The sequence below is a fragment of the Ochotona curzoniae genome, unplaced genomic scaffold, assembly GCF_017591425.1.
Source record: "Ochotona curzoniae isolate NIBS_2020 unplaced genomic scaffold, NIBS_Ocur_1.0 scaffold_4701, whole genome shotgun sequence".
NCBI lineage: Eukaryota > Metazoa > Chordata > Mammalia > Lagomorpha > Ochotonidae > Ochotona > Ochotona curzoniae.
This window is the reverse complement of record NW_024467122.1, coordinates 49,600,594-49,624,743: the sequence shown is the minus strand read 5'-3', so window position 1 is coordinate 49,624,743 and position 24,150 is coordinate 49,600,594. Positions and strand designations below refer to the sequence as shown.

Here is a 24,150-nt window from a genome sequence, read left to right as displayed (position 1 = left end):
AGTCCCCAAATCCGTGGTTTATATGAAGATTCATTCTGTTTTATAAACTTCTTTGGATCATAGCAAATCCACGTGAGGCAACAAGCAGCATACTTTTATGTCCCTAAAACTTTTATCTTTATCAATTCATCCCTCTCCCTTCCCCCAAGTAGTACTAGCTATTTCTTGAACTGATTTGGATGCCTGTTCATTAACTGTCAACTAGCAGGAACATCTTCCCAAGACAATTAATAGCCAAATGCAGGAATGACTGAGGTTGCGGGAGCAAGTTCACCAATCCCCCCATCTTTTCTTTATTTTGCTAAGGTTTTCCTTCTTTCCTCTCTTGCTCCGCTCTTTCCCCTCAACATTTGGTCTATGTGCTGGACCCTCATTATGTTGCATGATTTCACAGTCCTCTGACACTGATGTCTCCCAGTGGGTGGCTTCCGCTCAGACCCCTCTTAACACTGCACAGGGGTAAGACCACAGGCTCTGCTGCTTCTGCTGCTCTGCCAGGTGGCTTACCTTCCAGGGGCTGTGAAGCTTGTGCCACAGGCCAGAACCAGCAGAGTGGGCCTGTATGGGATTCACATACGTCCTTCAGTTCCAGGAGGGCAGGGGGAGGGGGCTCCAGGGCCTCAGGCTACCATGCTGGCATGGTGTGCTGGTGGACTGTGACTGGGGACTTGTGCACATGATGGGACCCCAGGCCAGCTCAGAAGCATGGGCCTAGGGGACCCATGTAACTGCTTGGGTCCCGGACAGGTGGTGGATAAAGTTCAGGACTAGCCTGTGTGCCAGGGGACCCTTCTGGAGATTCTTACATTTGCTGGGGTTCTGGGTGAGTTGGCAGGGCTCCAGACCAGCACACCACCCACCTCCAGAGAACCAGGTTCTCCTGGTCAAGCTTTGACAGTGAGTATCCAGGACAGTGGACTATGTCAGCCAATGGAACTTGGAAGGATTTGCTGAGCATCTCAGAACTATTGAAACCACTTAAGTATTAGTACCCTTGGAGCATGCTCCACACTGGGGGACTCTGGGATAACACTGAGTGGCCATTCCCCATACCTGGGTACTGATGTGGTTAGGATGCTAGGTGTAGCCCTCTCTCCTTCCCTCCCCCCTTTCCTTAGATACAGGAAGAAGAATAAAATCAGAAATAATTGTCTCATCCACTTTCCCCTATTCCTCAATCCTTCTCCCTCCCCAATCAATGCTCCACATGGGCATGCATCCTTCTTAACTATATAAAGATCATCAAAAATAAAATTACAAAACAACAACAAAAATAAAAAACAACAACAACAAAGACAACAGACTCTAGCTCTGCTCCATTCCAGCTTTGAAATTTAGGAGCTATGTGAACATGAGTAAATTACTCAGCCTCTCTGTGTTCTGTCTCTAGAAAGTTGCTTTATCCATATAAAATGAGAACAGAATCAAACATAGGGCTATTGGTATTAGATGAGCTAGTACACAAAAGGCAGTCTGAATGTCATGAGCTGAATCAGTATCAGTCACCTAACATTACCTTTGCTCCACTTTCATATCATTCACTACTTTCTTGATAATGCTTGGGCCACAATGGGCTTCTTTGTTCTCTAAACACATCAGACTGGCCCTTACTTCTATCCAGAGGCCTTTATAGTCATTCTTCCTCTACCTTGAGAGCACTTTTGTTCTGTGCAAGGCTGGCCCTTTCTTAGCTCAATTTCAGTTCCTTCCAGAGGCTTCCACTGATCACTCTGTCTTCCTTGTCACTTTTTCATTTCCCTGTACTTTCTTTCTTCACAGAACATGCCACTGTCCTAAATCTTTTTTTTTTTAACTTTTTTTTTTTTTTTTTTGAAAGACAGATTTACAGGGAGAAGGAGAGACAGAGAGAGAGAGAGAGAGAGAGCTCTTCCATCCACTGGTTCACTCCCTGAATGGTCATAACAACCAGAGCTGAGCTGATTGGAAGCTAGGACCCAGGAGCTTCATCTGGGTCTCCCACACAGATGTGCAGGGTCCCAAGGCTTTGGGCCATCCTTGACTGATTTCCCAAGCCACAAGCAAGGAGTTGGATGGGAAGTGGAGCAGCTAGGAGATGAACCAGCAGCAACTGCGGGGGGGGGGGGGGGTCAACTGAGCCAACTGAGTCATTGTACCAGGCCCTGTCCTAAATCTTAATTATCCATTTGCCTTCTGCACAGTCTACCTGTCCTGCTAGATCACGAGCTCTTTGAAGGTAAGACCTCATCTGATTTACTCATCACCGCCCCCTGAGGCTAAAATGGTGACTGATGTACCTTAGGTGCTAAAATAATTGCTTTTTATAGAACCAAAAGAATCACTTCAAATGTTAACCTTTCAATCACCACTGCCTTTTTTTTTTTTAACTGTGGTAAAATACACACAAAAGTAAAGATTTCCACCCTTTTCAGGGTACAGTTCTGTGGTGTTAAGCACTTACACACAACCATCACCTTCATTCATTCCCCAAATCTCTTCACCTTTCCCACAGGAAATTATTCCCATTATACACCAGCTCCCCATCACCACCTCCAGCCCAGCCCTCAGCAGCTCCTGCAGACCTTCATCCTCCCTCCGACTGCTCTGAGAACCTGAAATTTCACGTGTGTCCTTTCTGTCTGCTTCATTTCACTCAACATGTTTTTACTGTTTTTTCATGACCTTAGGTAACAATTTCTTTAAAAAAAAAAAAAAAGCAAAAAGGATTTATTTTTACTAATTTGAAGGCATGCTGACAAACACAGAAAGAGGTCTTCTACCTGCCAGTTTATTCCCCAAATGGCACAACAGCCAGGGCTGGCCAGGACCTAAGAACTCCATCTGAGCTCCCACAGGTGCTTTCACTATATTCTGCTACTTTGCCAGACACAGGAGCAAAGAGCTGAATCAGAAGTAGAGAAGCCAGGCGTCAAGCCAGTGTTCAAATACAGGATGCCAGTACTGTAGGCAGCGGAATATTCCATTGTACCACAATGCAGGCCCCAGAATTTCGTGACATTTGTTTTGAAAATATTTATTTACTTGAAAGCCAGAGTTAGGGGCTGGCATGCTGGCATAACAGGCTAAACCACTATATTGCTAGCATCTCATAAGAGTGACAGTTTGAGTCCTGGCTGCCTCATGTTGGATCCAGTTACTGGCTAATGACCTGGGAAGGCAGTCAAAGATGGCCCTAAAGCCTTGGGACCCTATACCCACTTGGGAGATCCAGAGGAGGTTCTGGGCTGCTGACTTCAGATCAGCTCAGCTCAGCTCAGCTCTGGGCTGCCGGGGCCATTTGGGGGGGGGGGGGGACCAGATGAATCTTAGAAAAAAAAAAAAGTGGTGTTATAGAGAGAGGAAAGGATGGAGAGAGAGAAAAATGGATTCAGAACTTTCCATCAGCTGGATGACTCACTCCTCAAGTGGCCACAACATTAGGGTTGAGCCAGGCCGCAGTCAGGAGCCAGAGGCTTCGTCTAAGTCTCCTATGAGGGTACAGAAGATGCTTCAGGTCATCTTCCATTGCTTTTTCCAGACCACTAGCAGGAAAGTGGAGCAACTGGGATGTGAACTAGAGCTCATATGGGATGCTGGTGTTATAGGCAGTGGCTTTACGTGCTACACCACAACACCAGTCCCCAATTTGTTTTATTTTATTTTTTTCCAAAGCAGGATAATATCGTGTTGAATGCAGTTACTTCGGTATGTTTATCCAAATGTCTGCATACACTGGGTTGCTCCCATCTTTTGGCAACTATGAACGCTGTTGCTCCTTTTTTCTTCCTGCTATTCTCTCAAGTTCCACTTCATCAAGAGTCACAATAGTCTCATGCAGCCAATATGGGATTACTTTCCATAACCCCATATTTTATAAAACCCAAGTCATTTAAGAGGACTATTAGACCATGGAAAGGGACATCTGTGGCCCGCTGGCTCATCACATCCTGGAGTATTTTGAAGCAGGTTGTACCTTTCCCACTGGCATTATTATCATCGCACCAATCCAAATAGAGAGCGGACAAAAGAAGCTTGGGTGTGCTTGGGTGCCTGTGCCTACACAGGTACAGTTTGGCCTTAGGGACTGCATTTGAAATTCTCTCAATGTGCCACAGGAAAGAACTGAGATAATATGTGCTCTCAGAATTCCTGAGAAGAGCGGATATGAAAGGGTGGATGTGGACTTTGATTCAACTTCTCCTTTAGGCCACAGTTTTAAGCAGTTGAACCCTCTTCTGGAAGGCAAGAGTAGACAATATGTCACCAGGTGGAAGAATCTCCATCGCTCTCTGCCTGCATCCTGCTGCCTCTGTGCCCTGTAGGAACTCCAAGAGAAGCATCAAAAAGACACCGAGGCCTCCTGCAGCCTTCCCTTGAGCTCTAAGTTGACTCAGTTTCATGGTCAAATGACATCAATGTGATCCTCACACAGAGAACACACCAGCATTCTCAGTAATTTTCAGCTATTGGCGAAAGTCAGTCTAGGAACCAGGACTGAAATAACAAAAAAGAACATGCAAATTTGCACCACACTTTGCTATTCTTCCATCTCACTCTAAATTTGCCATTTCTGTGGCATCCCAAACCTCCTCTCTGTAACAGCCCCACCCCACATATTCAGAAGGGCAATCTGATAGGCTGAGTTCCCTCAGCACTCAGCTCTCTCCTACTTAGAAGTGAAAAAGGATTTCTGCTCCATACCTGCGGGAAGTGTTTTTCATCTGCAGCCTCATTTCTCTCTGTCCTCATCTTACTGCCAAGTGTGAACAAGAAGTACGCAGCCTTACAGCCACTGAGAGCCATCATACACCCACGATGTCCTAAGGTAAACCCCAGGGATGGCAGACCAAATCAGAGAACCTGACAACAAGCCAACCCCTGGCTGAGTCGGCTGCAAGCATGGTAGTAATGGCAGTACCTGTGATGCTAACAACAGAAATAGAATGTATTAAAATCACATTTACAGATGTTGCATATACTTAATTTATCATTTGTGCTCATCACTGCTTCAGAATTCACCACTGCTTCAGAACTAAAGGTTCTCTGGTGCACTGCTATATTCTACAACTCAATGTGTAAAGAGGAAGCACATCTAGTACTATATCAGAGTTGTTTTCATACTTTATTGAGTAAACTTCTATTTCAATTCCATAGCTTTCTCATGCTAATTTTGAGTAAGCATGTCACTGGTTGTGTTCAACTTAGCAACTAAGTCGGGAGGGCAGCTGTCCTAAAACTGTTTTTAACTCTTGATAAAACTATACAATGTGGGCCCAGCACATAGCATAGCAGCTAAAGTCCTCACCCTGAACACGATGAGATCTCATATAGGTGCCAGTTGTAATCTCAGTAGCCCCACTTCCCATCCAGCTCCCTGCTTGTGGCCTGGGAAAGCAGTGGAGGATGGCCCAAAGCCTTGTGATCCTGCACCCATGTGGGAGACCTGGAGGAGGCTCCTAGCTCCCGATTGGCCCACCTCTAGCCATTGTGGCCACTTGAGGAGTGAATCAGAAGAGCTTTCTCTCTGTCTCTCCTCTCTGTACATCTGACTTTCCAATAAAAATAAGTAAGTAAGCAAATAAATAAATTAATTAATTAATTACATCTTTTTAAAAAAGGTACATGAGCTTGTGGTAAGGCTGAGCAATATTTTTTCACTGGTTCAAAACTCCTTGTCTTATATAACAAAAAAATTTTAAGTGCTTTTCAAAATCCTCATCTGACCACATCAACACAGCAGTAAAAAACTACTGCTGTTAGGAAAATCCCAGACCCTAGGAAATTGTACCATAAAATTCAAAATTAAAACAAACAAACAACAACAAAACTGCTGCTGTATCCAGAAAGATCAGGGGGAGATAGCCAAAGGCCACAATAAAAACATAAGCATTATGCACCATGTTTCAAATGTATGTGGCATTATGATGTATAATTTGTCATTATTAAATATTATTAAATCTTTTTTAAAAATTGTCAAGTAGGAACTTGATGGGTGTGTCTTTACAGACCTCTCTACTACTGTGCACTCTAGTAGGAAAATCTGAGGCTCACTCAATTTACATTATTTCAACTTCAACCTATGCTGAAAAAGAAGAAAAATTCAATTTTGATATCCTGGAAAAGTACTGTACGAGACTGGATAATATCACATCAATCAGCACAGGCAGAAGGGGAATCTAACAAGCATCCAAGGACAGAAGGCCAGAAGCAAGGGAAACAGAGACACATGAAGAACTAACCCAGCTACCTGTTCCCAGTTACAACCTATCTAGTGTCTATCAAGTTTCAGATGGAGTCATTACACCCAGGAGTGCGGCCGGGTCACACTAGCATTTACCACACTGCCTTAATGCATGGCTGGTGTTTACTGGAGTATGATTATAATAGCAGGTGGTATTTACCAACTACTTAGTATGTGCCAGCACTTCTTGAAGCGCACAGCACAGAGTAAACTCAATCTTCACAACAACCTAATGTGAAACCCCTCAATCTTACACAAGAAGCTGAAGCCCAGTGATCTTAAGAAATCTTCTCAAAGTTAAAGGACTGGATTGGGTGTATGGGACGCTTCAGATGTCTACACTGCAGTGTATACCATTCTAATTTTCTGCAATTGCATATTCTGGGAAGCAGAAGATGACAGTTCTAGGACTTGGGTCCCTGTCATTCATACCACATACAGTTTAAGAACTGAGTTTGCAGCTCTTAGCTTCTGTCTGGTCCAGCTTTGAGTGTATGTATGTATGTATGTATGTATATTTTTAAAAAGTAAAAAGAAAAAAGTATCACAAAGCCAAAAAATGGTAGAGCCGGGATTCAAATTTACCTAGTTCAGGGGTCAGGGCTATGACATAGCAATTTTAGTTATCTGTGACAATGACGTCCCATGTAAACAACCAGTTCATGTCCCGGCTGTCCAGTCCAACCCACCTCCATACTAATGTCGAGGGAAAAGCAGTGAACCACTACTATCCATTTGGGACACCCAGATGAAGCTCCTACCTTTGGCCTGGACCAGCCATGGCCATCGTGGCCATTTAGGGAGTAAACCAGTGGATGGAAGCTTCCTCTCTTATTCCTTCCCTCTTTTCTTCTTTTCCTCTCTATAACTCTGCTTTGCAAATAAATAAACAACTCTTTAAGAAAAAATCAACTGGTTCAGCTCTACAGTATGAGCTCTTAGTCACCAAGGTCTACTTCTAAACATCAACTTGACACATAACTAAAATTAAAAGGCTTGTTACAAGTAATATACTAGCAGATACTTGAAGCCAGAAGACTTGGACTCCTTACAGTGCAGTTTGTTGCTCCGGCTGTTGAGTGGCTCTGGTCCATTCACATCTTTGCTCTTTTCATTATCCTCAATGGGTCGAAAGTGAGCCAACGTTCTCATGAATCCCCGGAAGTTTACCTGGTCCTCTCTGATTGGAAAACACAATAAAGAGAATATTAGGTCAATCAGGATAAATGGTGTATACTGGTAACCTCAGTTCATTTCATGGGATCTCTTTCCACATGCATGGTGCTAGGGTTTTTGTAGCTTTACTTAAGCTGCACTCAAATCCTTTGAGAAAGACTTACAAATGGCACAACTAGCTATTGAATTTACTTATATTTCTCTTCTCAAAAAAGCATTTAGAACAAAAAAAAAGCATTTAGAGTAGTGTCCAGAGCTACACAGTGAGGACAGCCAGAACCTGAATTCCCTTCTTTGAATTTTACAGTGAGCAATATTAGCTATTTGAAACCAATGATTTCTGCACCACTTCCATGTATCCTTCCAATAATGTATACCTAGCTACAGACACATTTTTAAAGTAAAGAATATCATGAAAAAGTTGCTTTTAAAATAAAGTTATTTAGTTACAAAAGCAACTGACTATAATTTTTTTTATAATTTTTAAAGTTGTGGAAAAAAATAGAAAAAGAACACTCCTACTTCCCCAATCAATTGATATGAATCTATACCTTTTAATTCTTAAAAAATTAAAAAAAATTTTTGGACAATTGCTTATGAGAGGGATTCTTCATTCACTGGTTCATATATATGTATATCCTAAATGCATATATATATATAATCATATATATAAAATCTTATAAACTTTGTATTTTTTTAATCAATGTAAACTTTTCAAAATGCATAATAATGTGTACATATCATGATTCGACATATGGTAAGACAATGGATTCTTTTCTCATTTTTCTCTGTGTAAAACTTTTTCAGTATTTAAGGATAAACTTTCATAACATCAAATAGATAATCAGATAAATAATTTGCAAAACTTGAAGAATTCACTTTAACATTAAGAAAGAATGTGCCATTTGACTTAATTATTATTTATCTTAGGCAGTCATGGAAACAGCAGGTGATCTGGTTCCTGTGGCTACCTACAAAGAATCCCGTCTTTGTGTGTCCATAGAACAGATGAAGTATGCACTGCCAGGCAGACACACTGTTCAGACAGCTTGTGAAGGTAGAGTTCAAAGTCTCTTTAATTTGGATATGAAGGGTGGCTATGAAAGATATGTCTGGAGAGGGTCCAATTCTCTGGGAGGGGCTAGAACAGAAAGCAAAAAAATGAAGGAATTCAGCATAAAGCCAAACTTGAAAGAAAAAGGAGTTCAAAGAGAAAGAAGGCGGGTAAAGGGGGGAAGGCTATGAGATTATGCATGGTCAATTCAGCCCTTTAAAGAGTAAGTCTCAGGGCTGGCACTGTGGCATGTCCCAGCTGCTTGTGATCCAGCCTGCTGCTAATGCCAGGGAAAAGCAGCGTAAGATGGCACAAGCTTTTGGGCCTTTGCCTTCCACAAGAGATTAGGATAAAGCTTGGGGCCTGGCCCACCCTGGCTGTTATGGAGAATAAACCAGCTAATGGAAGATATCTATCTCTCCCTCTCTCTATTGACTTTAAAATAAATAGTATTCATGCATACATGCATACAAAGTTTTAGGGGGCAGTACAGTGGTTAAGACTGCACTTAATATGTCTGTACCCTCTGTGAGAGTACCTGGGTTTGAGATCTGTCTATGTTCCCTGTTCCATCTTCCTGTTAATGCACAGCCAGGAAAACAGCAGTCACTGGCTCAAGTTACTTGGATCCCTGTCACCTGTGCAGAACACCAGGGTTGAGTTATGGGATAATCTGGATTCAACCTGGACCAGTCCATTGTTTACAAACATCTGAGAAGTGAACAAGCAGATAAAAGATCTCTCTCTCTTTCAAATAAAATTTTACAGAAGGAGACAAAAATTAAGTCTCAATCTCATTTGAAATGAGATTTATTTGAAATGAAAAATATGCTAGTATCCCAAACACCTGCAAAAACCAGGACTTAGCCAGGCAAAATTCAGCAGACTACTCCATCCAGGTTTCCCAGCTGAGTAGCAGAAACCCCAGTTCTCAGGCCATCATTGACTGCCTCCCAGGCACATTGGGAATCTGCATTGGATCCTAAGCAGTGGCTTAACCTACTCACCATAACCAATGGTTACTGTCTTCATTTTTTCTTGGTAAGGTTTACTTTATTTTTTATTGGAAAATCAGATATACAGAGAGGAGGAGAGACAGAGAGGAAGATCTTCTGTCCAATGACTCACTCCCCAAGTAATCACAATGGCTGGAGCTCAGCTGATCTGAAGCCAGGAGCCAGAAGTTGCTTCCGGGTCTCCCACACGGATACAGGGGCCCAAGGCTCTGGGCCATCCTTGACTGCTTTCCCAGGCCACAAGCAGGGAGTTGAATGGGAAGCAGGGCCACTGGGACACAAACCAGTACCCATATGGGATCCCGGCATGTACAAGGTGAGGACTTTAGCTGCTAGGCCACCACGCCAGAACCCTGTTTATTGTCTTTAAATGAATTATAGCCCTCTTCTTTTAGCATTTCAATTCATTGAATGTGAAACCCTCTTAACTAGCAAATTCATTAACAGTGACACTTCTTTTTAATTAAAGTTTTATTGATTTGATAGTGAGGGCCACAGAGAGAGAGAGAGACAGAGAGAGCTTTTATCCACTGGTTCACTCCATAGATAATAGCCAGAGCTGAGCCAATAACTTATTCCAGGTTTCCATGTGGGTAGTAGGAACCCAAACACTTGGGTCATTCTCTGTTGCTCTTCCCAAGCACACATAGCGAGGAGCTGGATCAGAAGAGGGCAGCCAGGACTTGAACTGGCACACATGGGGGATGCTGGCATCATACCTGCTATGCTAAAACAGCAGCCCCAACAGTGCCATTTTTAAGAACTGGCACACATAATAACATTTAATTGCCCTTGACAGAAAACCAGGAAGAGATGTTTGGGTAATTACTCACAAGATTATAAGATAAGCCATATGCATGGTAAGGTACCTGATCCAATCAATATTAACTCAGTACAGTGAATGCAGTGCATTATATAGTAAAGCAAGTCAAAGTCTCGCTTTACACTAGACAAGTCTAAAGAGACCAGTATTGCAGCATAGTAAGTTAAGACACTGTCTGACACTCCAGCATTCCATACCAGAAGAACGGTTTGAGTCCTAGCTGCCCTACTTCTTCTTTTTTTTTTTAAAGATGTACTTATTTTCATTACAAAGTCAAATATACAGAGAGGAGGAGAGACAGAGAGGAAGATCTTCTGTCCGATGATTCACTCCCCAAGTGAGTGCAACGGCCAGTGCTGTGCTGATCCGGAGCCGGGAGCCAGGAGCCAGGAACTTCCTCCAGGTCTCCCACACAGGTGCAGGATCCTAAAGCATTGGGCCATCCTCCACTGCTTTCCCAGGCCACAAGCAAGGGGCTGGATGGGAAGTGGAGCTGCCAGGACTAGAACTGGCGCCCATATGGGATCCCAGCACGTTCAAGGCGAGGACTTTAGCCTCTAGGCCACGCCGCCGGGTCCAGCTGCCCTACTTCTGATTTAGCTCCTTGCTAATATGCCTGGGAGAGCAGTGGTCAGAAAACCAAAGCATTTGGGCCTCTGCTATCTACATGGGAAACACAGGTTAAGCTCCTGGCTTCGGCCTGGCCCAGCCCTGCCTGTTGTGGCCATCTGGGGAGTGAACAAGCAGATGGAAGGTCTTTCTGCCTCTCCTCTTTGTAAATTACCTTTCCAAAAATAACAATAAATCTTTAAGAAAGAAGGAAAGCTACAGAGACATCAACACTGACCCAGATTAGATCCTGTACTCAAGGAGGAAAAGCGTAATAAAGGAGATGAGATGAACTGGCAAAATTGGAACATGATTAATAGATTAGGATACAACAGAAAACAGAGTAATAAATTACTAGAATACTGGATTAGTGTTAGGTTTCTGTAAGTGGATAAGTGTTTCTATGTCCTCTTCATAGCAAACATGTATCAAAGCATTCAGAAATATAGGGCCCTTGACTATGTAACTTACCCTCAAATGTTCCAGAAATAAAATTATGTGAATGCACATTCAGAGAAATCATTATGTAAGTATGATATGTGAGTGTGTCTTAAGTATAAATATGCATTTATATGTATATGTACACTTGTACATAGAGAAAGAGAAGGCATGTATGGTATTTGAGTAAAGAGGGAGAAAGACACAGAGAGAAGAACAAGGAGAGAGGGAAAAAAAGTAGATACAGAGGGGGAGAAAGAGGGTAAACACGAGTGAGCCAAGGGAACCAGAGACACCACCCCACGTGCAGTCAGCACAAGTGTCTACAAGCATGGGACACATAGTTAGTATCTTAATATATACCATAAACATTATACACTAGAGTTCAAAGACTTAATATGAAAATTGACTATAAAATCTCAGTTGTTTTTAATATTCATTAAACATTATAGTTAATATAGTTTGGACATACTAGGTTAAATAAAACATTGCTAAACTTAATTTAACATCATCTTTTGTTTTTTCATGTGGCTATTCCATATATGTAATTATATATGTGACATGCCAGTATTTTTATTGGCTATTACTGTAAGATAGCACACAAATGAGGTAAAATGCAAAGAATATAATAACAAGATAGTGGGGCCAGTGTGGTGACAGAACAAGAAAATCCTCTGCCTGCAATGCTGGCATCTCATATGAGCACCAGTTCATGTTCTTACTGCTTCAATTCTGATCCAGCTACCTGCTAATAGCATGAGAAAGCAGGATAGGATGGCTCAAATCCTTGAGTCTCTGTACCCACGTGGGAGACCTGGAATAAGCTCCTGGCTCCAGGCTTTGCACTCTCTGCTTCTCTTTGTAAATATGCCTTTCAAATATAAATAAATAAGGGATGGTGTTGTGATGCGGTGGGTTAAATCAACACCCTTTTCAACAGAATTACATATGGGCACTGGTTCAAGATCCAGTTGGCTTGACTTCTGATGTAGTTTCCCACTAATGGCTGGGGAAAAGTAGGGCATCCACACTGGAGAACTGGATAGAATTCTAGGCTTCGGCTTTAGCCTGGCCCAGGCCTGGTAGTTCTGGTAGTTCTGGCCATTTGGGAAGTAAACCAGTAATTGAAACATTTTTTCTGTCTCTTTGTCCCTCTTCATCCCTCCCCCTTCTCTCTGCCTTTCATATATATATATGTATGTATATATATATATATATTTTAAGAGAATTCAACATAGGCTTACATTCTGTAATTAAGAGAGGAAGACTGACATGATAGAGGAGACATTTTATACTTGACAAAGTAGGGTTGTTCAATGTAACTGAGGGGATGGTGGTCTGCGACGATCCAACCAACATCATTTCAGATGGCAATAACATGTGCAGAGACAGCCTCAGGAGATATGCCCCCAACTGCACCCACTCACCCCTCTGGGAAAAAGGCATTGATGATCCGGTCCCCCAGTGGGTTGATGGCAAGCTCTGGAATCCTCTGGAAATCTTCACGGCTGCCAAGAAAAACATCTGGGGTTAGAGACCACTGCCCCCTAGCATGAATTCCTTCAGCCTGAAACAGCGTGTAACTGCAAGAATATTATCTGCTGAATTTACCTCTGTTACAAATCACACAAAATAACTGCAACGAATAGCACTTTAATAGCTGCCAAGTGTTTCCTGTACCCACAGGGTTTTAGCAGTCAGACTTGTCAAGGCCACATTCCAGCGAATTCAGCACACGGAAACCAACCAACAAGAAATGCTAAGTTATTTCTTAGTAAATGATTCCTTGGACATTATCATTTTGTACTTAGTTACTAAGTTTGGAGAAGAAACAACAAATGGAAAGTACCTAACCCCAGGGAATATGAACGGGGAACCAAAATTTCCCTGTGCAGATACAAAGGAGCAGTGAAATGGAAGGGATCCTTGGGTGATATTTACATCAAAGCAAAGACTGTAACAACCATTGGATTTCCACATTTCCAGCTCTCTGTCTCTTTTACAAACTGCAGCTAGAGAAGTACTCAACTTCAGGGAAAGGCAAAAGCATTCGCCCTCAGATAGCCTGCAGGTTCTGCTGCTGCGAAGCCCGTTTCCCAGGGTGCTGCTCCAACTCTGCTGACGTACATTTCCTCTCTCCCTTACTTGATCTATATCCTTTTTAGAACTGAGGAAATTGACAGAGAGATAATTTGTCCAGAGCCACACAACTACTCAGGAGCAGAACTATGGTTTAAACACATTTTGGGGAAAACAAAACTGCTCTCCCAAAAATGTTTCTAAGTTCTTTAGTTGATGTCCTGTGCCAAGAATACACAGCTGTCCAACAGTACATACACACTGCACCTTTTTTAAATTTACATATCTTTACCGGAATGGCAGAATTACAGAGAGGAGAGACAGAGGAAAAACCTTCCATCCACTGGTTCACTCCTCAAGTGGCTACAATGACAAGAGCTGAGCCAATCTGAAGGCAGGAGCACTTCCGGGTCTCCCACACGGGTGCAGGATCCCAAGGCTTTGGGACATCCTTGACTGCTTTCCCAGGCCACAAGCAGGGAGCATTGGAACAGTGCTGGGAGGTGGAGGATTAGCCTTTTGAGCCACAGCACTGCTTTAAGAGTCATTTTGGGTTTAATGTGAAAAATGGAACATGGACCATACAGAATATGGAGTATTATGCAACAGAACCATATCAAAATGCAAATATCTTGAGATTTTGATCTTAAAACATATACTATTGGGCCCGGCGCGGTGGCGCAAGTGGTTAAAGGTCCTCGCCTTGCACGCCCGGGATCCCATATGGGCGCCGGTTCTAATCCCAGCAGCCCCGCTTCCCTTCCAGCTCCCTGCCTGTGGCCTGGGAAGGCAGTCGAGGACGGCCCAAAGCTTTGGGAACCTGCACCCACGTGGGAGACCCGGAAGAGGCTCCTGGCTTTGGATCGGCATAGTATCGGCCCGTTGCGCTCACTTGGGGAGTGAATCATGGGACGGAAGATCTTCCTCTCTGTCTCTGCTCTCTGTATATCCGCCTTTCCAATGAAAAAATAATAAAAATAAATCTTTAAAAAAAAATACACTATTTAAGGAAAAGCACAATGAAGTATATGGAAGAAATGTCAAAAATTATGTATCTGTTCTTGTAATACTTCTATAAACTTGTAGCTATAGCTATTTTCAGATGAAAGGAAAAAACTCACATAAACCTGAAAAAAAGACTCCTGCCTTCAAAAAGTTTGCTCACAGAAGATGCAAAACACATTCCCCTACCGTCTTCACACTGAATGCCAACAAAAACAGAAGACTGTCAAGTTCTCCAGGGTTACCAAGGAGCATTCTCAGTTTGTTCCTCTTGTGGTTTAACATTTACCTGGCGCTTAAATAATTCAACAAGATCATCTCCCACATCTGGGAACAGGAAGAAACTGACCAAATCGACTAAGCACAAAGCTCCACAACATTCACCCTGGCTTCCAATCACCCCTGATCAGAGGCCACTGATTTAGATCAATGAAGGAGCCACAGGAAAACTGCATAGCTGAAGATGAGAAAATCTCTGAGCTAACGAGTCGTGAATTCAACACACATGTACAAAGCTTTGCTTACCTAATTTATACTGCTGTATGTACACATTATCACCAAAACATAGCCCCTTCTCATTTGATGAATGCTAGTCCCTTTTAAATAAAGTTTATTTGAACAGCATGGCCATGTACCTCAACTTAATATCTAACAACTTTTAAGAAATTTTAGCTGAGGAAAGGCACAGTTTAAACAGGAGCTCTAGCATCAAGTAATGAGTGCAAAACCTAGCCTGAACTTCAGACTCAATGAGGTAATCTCGGCCTAAGGACCTAAATCCTAGCCTTTGCTACTACCTGACTTCAGCCTTGGTGCTTGGATTACGTATATAAATGAGGTCCCAATCACCAGAGATCAAGACGAGGACTGCTAGGTGTGTCAAAACTAAAATGGAAGATTACCAAAAAAGAGTTTGCTGTTACACGATATAGAAATAATTGTATAGAATATGTAGATTGGAGCCCATATGGGCAATTTCTATGTAACTAAGCTTCTCATATTTGTCCACTAACACAAATCCAATAGAGAAAAAGAAATACTTCAGGCCAACACGGTGGTATATTGCAGGCAGTCTCTGCATGTGGCTGAATATCATACAGACACCAGTTTGAGTTTCGGCTTCTCCACTTCTGATGCAGCTCACAGCTGATGGTCTGGGAAAGCAGCAGAGAATGGCCCAGATTCTTGGCCCCTGCACCCATGTGGGAGACCCAGAAGCAACTCCTGGCTTTGGATCAGTTCACCTCCGGACACTGCAGCCATATGGGGAGTGAACCTTCAGATGGAAGGTGTCTTCCTCGCTCTGTTTCTTCCTCTCTCTTTAAATCTGCCTTTCAAATAAAAATAAGTTATTTAAAAAAAAACCCTTATTTTTGATGTTTATATAGTTGACCAGGGTAGGAAGGGACAAGGACTAGAGGAAAGTGGGTTTCCAAACCTTCCCCCTCTTCCTCCTGTATCTGGTGCAAAGAGGGAAGTTAGGGAGAAGCTGCACTCAGCCTTCCAGCTGCCCTGGTACCTGGGGATGGGGAATGGCCACCCAATGCCAGCCTAGGATCCTTGATCTGCTCAAGTGGTTTCGATAGTTCTGAAATGCTGTCGATCTCACTACTCCAAGGATAAGGAAATCCTTCCAAGTTCCATCTGCTGACACAGTCCACCCCAGAATCTCCATTTGCCCCAGTATTAGCTGTCAATGCCTGGTTGAGGCAGTAGAGCAATTTGTTCTCCTCTCCATCCTCTGCTATGGTACCAGATGTCCTCTGCAGGCCTGAGTGGACTGCCATATCCTCCATGTGCACTCGGGCATGCCATCCATTGCTCTCTCTTAGCCACTAAAGAGGTCCAGTTCTGACACATGCAATCCACAGTCAGACAAAAGATCCTGCAATTCTCCCCATGATTGGAGTTCTGAGTCCATTATGTCAGTTGGAGAGATCTTCACAGAAATCTTGTCTACAGCAATATAAGAACCTGTCTCTCGTGTGTATTTCCCCGTTTGAGGATCAGTTCAGTCCGTCAGGCTATGCACATACTGGTGGTGGTTAAAAGTCTCCAGGCCTGAGCCAATCCCAAAAGGACATTGTGGATTGTTGCTGATGTTATGTTGGGGCTTTTGATTGGTCGGGATGACACTCTGCCGGCTCTACCTTCAGACCAGAGATGGTCTCCTCAAGAAGCTGTTGAACTTAACTGGACAATAAGATGCTGGGCTCTATGCTTGGTATATGCTTGCAATGAAAGAATCTCAATTGAACTTGAACTGTGGCAATGCAGCAAGGTGGAGGAATCCACCATGGGAGGAGGGGTGGGAGGATTCCCAGTGCCTAAAAAACTATGTCACATAATGCAATGTAATTTAAAAAAAAAAGTCTCCAGGCCCATCTCTTACGTAAACCAATGGATGCTGTTGACCACTTCACTCCACCAACCACACACTTAGCCCTCACATTCACCAGAAGGAACTGCAACCTAGTCAGGGCAACCCCCAATAACATCCGCCAGGCCTGCTCCCAGCCCTGAATCCTATGTCTCACAAAAAATAAAATAAAATGAAATAGAACAGAAAAAATGAAATGAAATAGATTCATTTGAGAGAACAGCATGGTGGCATAGCAAGTAAAGCCACTACCTGCAGGGCCAGCATCCCATAGGGGCACTAGTTCCAGTCCTGGCTGCTCCACTTCCAATTCAACTCCTTACTAATGTGACTGGAAAAGTAGTGGCGAATGACCCAAGTGCTTGGGCCATGATTCCCATGTGGGAGACCCTGGGGAAGCTCTTGGCTCCTATCTTATTACCAGCCCAGCTCTGGCCATTGTGGCCATTTGGAATGTGAAGCAGCAATGGAAGACCTCTCCCTCTGTTGTAACCTCCTTTCAAATTAAAATAACAAACTTGGGGCCAGCACCGTGGCCTAGTCGGCTAATCCTCTACCTGCAACACCAGCATCTCATATGGGTGCCAGTTTATGTCTCAGCTGCTCTATAACTCTGATCCAGCTCCCCATTTGCAGCCTAAGAAGGCAACAAAAGGGGCCTGGCGCGGTGGCACAAGTGGTTAAGGTCCTCGCCTTGCACGCCCAGGATCCCATATGGGTGCCGGTTCTAGCCCGGCAGCTCTACTTCCCTTCCAGCTCCCTGCCTGTGGCCCGGGAAAGCAGTCGAGGACGGCCCAAAGCTTTGGGACCCTGCACCCACGTGGGAGACCTGGAAGAGGCTCCTGGCTTCGGATAGGCTTCTCTTTGTATATCTGGCTTTGAAATAAAAATAAATAAGATCTTTAAACAAACTATGTAAATACTGGGGGGGATTAGAGATTAAAGATAAAAATAATCTTTCAAATGAATAAAAAATATTTCTAAGGACTCAAAAATAAATTCAAGTATACCTTCTTGACAGCAAAAGAAAATTTCAAAGTCAGAAAATGTAAAAGTTGATTCTGATAGTCCAAAAAGCAATGAACAGAAATGTTGTAAAAATAAATAAAGGAAAGGCATGCGAAGAAAAATAAAACAGTAGTAGAAGAAAACTTGCATTATTTCTCAGCCTTTTGGCTAAAATTGAGTGTAGAAAACTTCTATATTTGTTTCTAAGGTAAAAGACTGACTTCAAACTCATAAGTTCACTTAATATTGAGCATAAAAAAGGAGGTATTTGAAGCTTTTGGAGAGAAAAAGTTAAGCAAACACAAGCACTGGACTGGAATCGCTTGTCACCTGTGGCACTATCTGGACTGACGGATGCCACCTTGCACAAAGCCAGGGCTTGTCCAGGACCTTCACACACTCCTCTCGGCATCTCAAAGGCATCCAGTGTTGGAGAGCTCTAAGGGTACTGTTCAGATCACAATCTGCACAAATAATTTTTTTTCAAGTGACATGTAACAACACACTATCAAGTCCCACTAAAAACTTACTTTCTTTTTTTTTTAAATTATATTTTTGACAATCTTTATATAGTTAATTGGGGTAAAAAGGTTTAAGGGCTACAGGAAAGTGGGTAAGACTATTATTTCCATATTGTTACCTTCATGTTTAAAGGGGGGTATTAAGGAGAAGGCCCATCCATTTCCCACCCTCCCCAGGTCCCAGATGTAGAGTATGCTCTGAGGTTCTTGCTCAAGTGGTTTTGATAGCTGACCAGTTATGAATCGCTGCCAATCTTGCCACTCCAAGCACTATGAGGTCTTTGAAGAATCCACTGATTGACATAGCCCATCATAGAGTCTCCATTTGCCCCATATTTCGCTGCCAACATGCACATGATGGCTGGTGTCTGGGATCCAGACACCATCCTGAGACCCCATCCTGAGACCCCAAAAACTTACTTTCAAGGGTTTAATTGGTATATGCTGTCCCCTATGGTCACCTAAATCTACGCAGCTACAGCACCAGGCCCCAAAAAGGAATTTTTTAAAGCTAACATTTAGTAAAGTGCAACATGAAGCAAAATGCAGAAGTCAAAAAGCATTAAGCATGATCTTCACCAGGTGAAGAGTGTAGGCAGCAGTCAGACTAAGGAACCAATGACTATCGATACCCAGAAGCTTCCTCCTTGGCCACCAAAACAGAATCCTGACGTGGACCAGCACAGATCAGATCAGTACACATCACACCTAAACCAAAGAGACACCTTTGTCCTCAGATGTTTAACTGACCTACAAAGGATCATTCCGTGACCTCTTCCAGAAACTCAACCGTGTTTCTACAAAGCCCAATTTCAACAGCAAACATCCATCTCATTGAAGAAAGGAAGCTTTGTAAGGTTAAAATGGTTCTTCACAGCCTGCAAAATACTAATCTGAACAGAAGATCCTCATCAAGGGAGAGTACATAAATCAACTAGTCAATGGGGCCCCTTCTGTTTATAAGCCCCTCCTGGAGATCTCCGATTCACACCACTACATGAAGGCTGTGGTGGCACGGGCATGTGGGACAGCAGTTAAGTTGCCTGGCGGATTACCAAAGAACACAGAATGCCAAGGACAGTACACCACAGTCTCCACAGAATTTGCCTTCAGGCCCCAGACATGGTGCACTGTGGAAGAGCAAAGTGAAAAACCATGCAGAAGGAAAAGTCCTCCTTCCAAAAGCCACAGAACCGCCTTCCTGAGAAGCTAGGGCCTGTGGACGGAAGCCTGGAGGCCACTTGCACTTCGTTGAGCCCTGCAGGGTTCTGGAAAGAACAAGATGGGTCTTAAACTGAGTTTGGCAACAAAGGATGCAGAGAGCTGCACCTGTAATCCTAGCCTACAGAGTAGTATAGTTCCAGATAACCCCAGAGTGGGAACAAGAGGAGATGGGACAAACGAAGAGACCCAGAGGATGAGAAGGACATCTTCAGGAGGTCGCAGACTACAATGCCATAAAGCAGGCATGCCCAACAAAATGATACATGAAATGTGCTGCCATTTACCATATCATACAGCATATTATACGGTGTAACAAGGTAACGTAGCGAAAGCAGTGGATTGGGCCCAACTCCTTGAGCCCCTGCAGTCACAAGGGAGACCAGAAAAAGCTCCTAGTTCCTGGCTTTCGACTGGCCCAGCTCAAGCCATTGCAGCCAGGTGAGGAGTGAATCAGAAAATGGAAGATCTTTTCCAATGCTAAAATAAATAAATAAATAAATAAACCTTTAAAAAAAAAAGCAAAGAAAAAAAGAGAAGAAAGAATTTCAGAAAGGTGAATACAAGAACCTCACCTTTTGGTGACTGTGAAATCAAAAACTACCCCACCACCTCCTACTAACTCCTTCCACATCACGAATTCACAGCAACCAACACTGAGAGCTGTGTCAAGTGCACTGCGCATGCTCAACAAGCACAGACCCGAGAGTTAGCTCCCTGGTCTTGCACAGTGAAAACTGGGGTTCCAGGGATTGAGCAAGTTCACCCAGTCTAAGTACATGGCACACTGACTTGTGGAGAAACAGCTCATTTTACAACAGCAACCTCACTGTTTTCCAGCAGTGAAAAGGGTTGAAAACATATATCTTTATAAATCAACTATTTTAGTGTTTAAAGATTTATTTATTTTCAAAAATCATAGTTACACGGTGGAGAGAAACATAAAGAGATCTTCCAGGGCCCAGTGCGATGGCGCAGTGGTTAAGGTCCTCACCTTGCATCCCCAGGACCCCATATGGGCGCCAGTTCTAATACCAGCAGCTCCACTTCCCATCCAGCTCCCTGCCTGTGGCCTGGAAGGCAGTCGAGGACGGCCCAAAGCTTTGGGACCCTGCACCCGTGTGGGAGACTCGGAAGAGGCTCCTGGCTTCAGATTGGCTCAGCTCCAGCCGTCGCGGCCGCCTGGGGAGTGACTCATCGGATGGAAGATCTTCCTCTCTGTCTCTTCTCTCTGTATATCTGCCTTTCCAATAAAAATAAAATAAATCTTAAAAAAAAAAAAGAGAGAGATCTTCCAGCCGTTGGTTCATTCCACAGACGATTACAATGGCCAGAGATGGGCCACACCAAAGCAGGAGCCAGGACCTTCATCTGGGTTTCCCACATGGATGACAGGGCCCCAAACACTTGGATCATCTTCCAGGTTTGTTTTTGTTGTTGTTGTTCTTTTTTCCCCCCCCCAGGCCATTAGCAAGGAGCTGAATAGGAAACAAACAGCTGAGACAGGAAACAAAACTCATATGGGATGCCAGCAGCCCATTTGGTGGCTTAACCCACTATACCACAACACTAGCCTTCCAGATCACCCTCTTTCTGTAAATAAGAAAGGAACTCAGAACTAATATAACTGTATCCTTACCTAGTGGCTAAATATGAATTTAAAAGGAAGATGTAAACCTGAACTAAAATTACTAAAGTATCACAACTAAAATTTAAAAATAGAAAATTTAGGGTAGGCATTTGATGAACTTAAGTCAATATATGGACTATCCTATATTGGAGTGGCCTGTTTTAAGTCCTGGCTCCCGGGGCTGGCGCAATAGCTCAACTAACCTGTGAGTGCTGGCATCCCATATGCGCACTGGTCCATGTCCCAGCTGCTCTACTTCCAATGCAGTTCCTTATTTAGGGCCTGGGAAAGCAGTGAGGACGGCCCAAATCCTTGGAACCCTGAACTCATTTGGGAGACCCCGGAAGAAGCTCCTGGGGCTTTGGATCAGTTCAGCTCTGGCTGTTGCAAACATTTGGGGAGTGAAGCAGCAAATGGAAAATCTTTTTTTTTTTTTTTTGTCTTTCTTTTCTATAAATCTGCCTTTACAATAAAAGGAATTTATTTTCCAATGAATTTTAATTTCCAATTTAAAAAAATCATGAGCTGGCTCCTCTGTTCCTGCTTCCTGCTAACAAGGGACCAGGAAACAGCAATTCAAATTCAAGTATGTGGAGCCCCACCTTCCAGGACACCCAGAGTTCTGGAAGGAAACCAGCAGGTGCAAGATCTCAGTCTCTTTCATTTTCCAAATGACATGAAAATATTCATTTAAAAAAGCACAGATTTGAGGGGCTGGCATTATGATAGGGCTGGTTAAGCCACCTACAGCAACATCGGTCTCCCATGTGGGCACTGATTCATGTCCACTTCTGATCCAGGACCCTACTAATGGTCTGGAAAAAGCAGCAGAAGACAGCCTAAGAGCTTAGCTGCTGTTCCTCATATGGGAGACCCAGATGAAGCTCCCAGAAGCTGATTTTTAGCCTGCTCAGCAGAGGCCATTACTACCTCCCTAGGGAATGAACCAGCAGATGGAATTGCTCCCTCTCTCTGCAAACCCTTTCAAATTAATAAATAAATCTCTAGCAACCGAAATAAAAGTACAGGTTTGGGGCTGGCACTGTGATATAGTGGGTTAAGTTGCTGCCTGCACACCACTATCACACATGGGCATCTGTTCATGTCCTGGCTGCTCCACTTTCACCTCAGCTCCCTGTTAATGATGTGGGAAATCAGCAGAAGATGGCCTAAGTGTTTGTGCCAGCCACATGGGAGACCCAGATGAAACTCCTGTTGCTGGCATTAGCCTGGCCCAGTCTCAGTCATTACAGCCCACTGAGGAATAAACCAGGAAAATGAAAGCTCTCTAAATATTTTTAAATAAATAGGTATGTTTTTTAAAAAGTAGAGTTGGGCCCAGTGCAGTAGTCTAATGGCTAAAGTCCTCGCCTTGCACGTGCCAGGATCCCATATGTGCACTGGTTCTAACCCCGGCGGCCCTGCTTCCCATCCAGCTCCCTACTTGTGGCCTGGGAAGGCAGTCAAGGACCGCCAAACACCTTGGGACTATGCACCTGGCACTGGGAGACCTGGAAGAAGCTTCAGTCCCCTGGCTTCAGAACAGCTCAGCTCCAGCCATTGTGGCTGCTTTGGGAGTAAATTATTGGACAAAAGATCTTCCTCTCTATTTGTCCTCCTCTCTGTATATCTGAATTTCCAATAACAATATCTTTAAAAATTAGACAAGTATTTTTTTAAAAAGCATGAAATGATCCAACCATATGGAAAACAGTTTGGTGAGTCCTCTCTAAAAATAGAATTACCATCTGAGCCATAGTTCCATTCCTAAACCTATAAGCAAGAGAAATAAGGACTCGATGGCAATAAACATTCAAAATGTTATGCAATCATCACCACTCTCTAGTTCCAGTTGTTTATATGCATTTTATCACAATACAACACAAGGGAAAAAGCATCCAGCCTGGTTTTGGCTCGTGGAAGGTATCCACAGTCATTGACTGAACAGTTATGCAACATGATGTTAGTCAATCTCAGCCTCCAGTGCTGACAAATCTCTGTCTAGAACACACAGCCCTGCGTATCCGCCAGCATTCTCCAGCTCCTCCGCCTGCGAATTACCTTCACAGGCTTAGCAGCGATATTCTTTCCCCCTTATGCTGCCACAGCCCACACCTGTGCTACAGGCCCTTCCAAGAAGTCCAAACCTACTACATGCCAGAAAGCTAGGCAGCTTCATCACCTGCCAGCCAACCAAGCTAAAGAATCACAATATGGAAAAGGTGACTAACACGAGTTACGGTGGGAGTAGTGAGAAAGAGATATCTGAAAAATAGGCTTGGTTCAGGTCACCCCTGCGGGAGGTCAGGACCAAGTTCCTGGCCGGCAGCCTCAGGCCCAGCCTCCTGAAGGCATCTAGGGAGTGAGCCAGTGGTGACACTCCTACTCTCTGCCCCTCCTTCCTTTGTTGATTTCTTGACCTCTCAGATTACAATAAACAATTTTAAAAATTTACAAATACACAGTGATTTACCGCAGAATCATGGGTTAACGTGGGACATGAGAAGACAAAATCACCTGGGATTGCTTTGGGACTTCAAAAGCCCAATGTTTGAAAAAGGGAACTGTGGGAAAATGTAAGAGAGAGCAAGTATTAAGATCCCAAAAGCACATTCCTAGGACCAGAACAACGGCCACCTCAGGCGAGAGGAGTTGGTATAAAGCAACAAATACCTGCTGACAAATTCAATGCCACTGCTGTGCTTATTTAAGTCCCTTGTCGTTCACTGCTGCTCAAAAGCCAGTACAGAATGGCCCCTGCTCTCCACCTGCTGGATACCTCTCAGTCAGCCGTGGGATAAAGGCAGCTATTCAGACGCTGCCAGAATATCTACTTTCTATAAAGAAAATAAACAAAGGAGCTGCCTACCTGAGAGTCCCATTCTCTCCTTTGTCCAGGCTGGTGAACCGGCTGTAGAGGCGAGTGATCTGACTGTGGGAAACTGTAAAGAGCACAAAGTTAGTCCAGGCTGG

The 24,150-nt window shown here is 43.6% G+C and overlaps 1 protein-coding gene across 1 annotated transcript in view; it reads right to left on the bottom strand.

Annotated features, from left to right (window-relative positions):
- The window catches only part of CHP1 (calcineurin like EF-hand protein 1), a 43,626-nt gene that overhangs the window by 9,068 nt on the left and 10,408 nt on the right, over positions 1-24,150 (bottom strand). The window contains exons 2-4 of the mRNA XM_040968867.1: positions 24,047-24,119; positions 12,764-12,844; positions 7,273-7,400 (exon numbers count right to left, since the gene is read on the bottom strand). Of these exons, the coding sequence (XP_040824801.1) occupies positions 7,273-7,400; positions 12,764-12,844; positions 24,047-24,119 (282 nt within the window). The remainder of the gene's footprint in view (positions 1-7,272; positions 7,401-12,763; positions 12,845-24,046; positions 24,120-24,150) is intronic.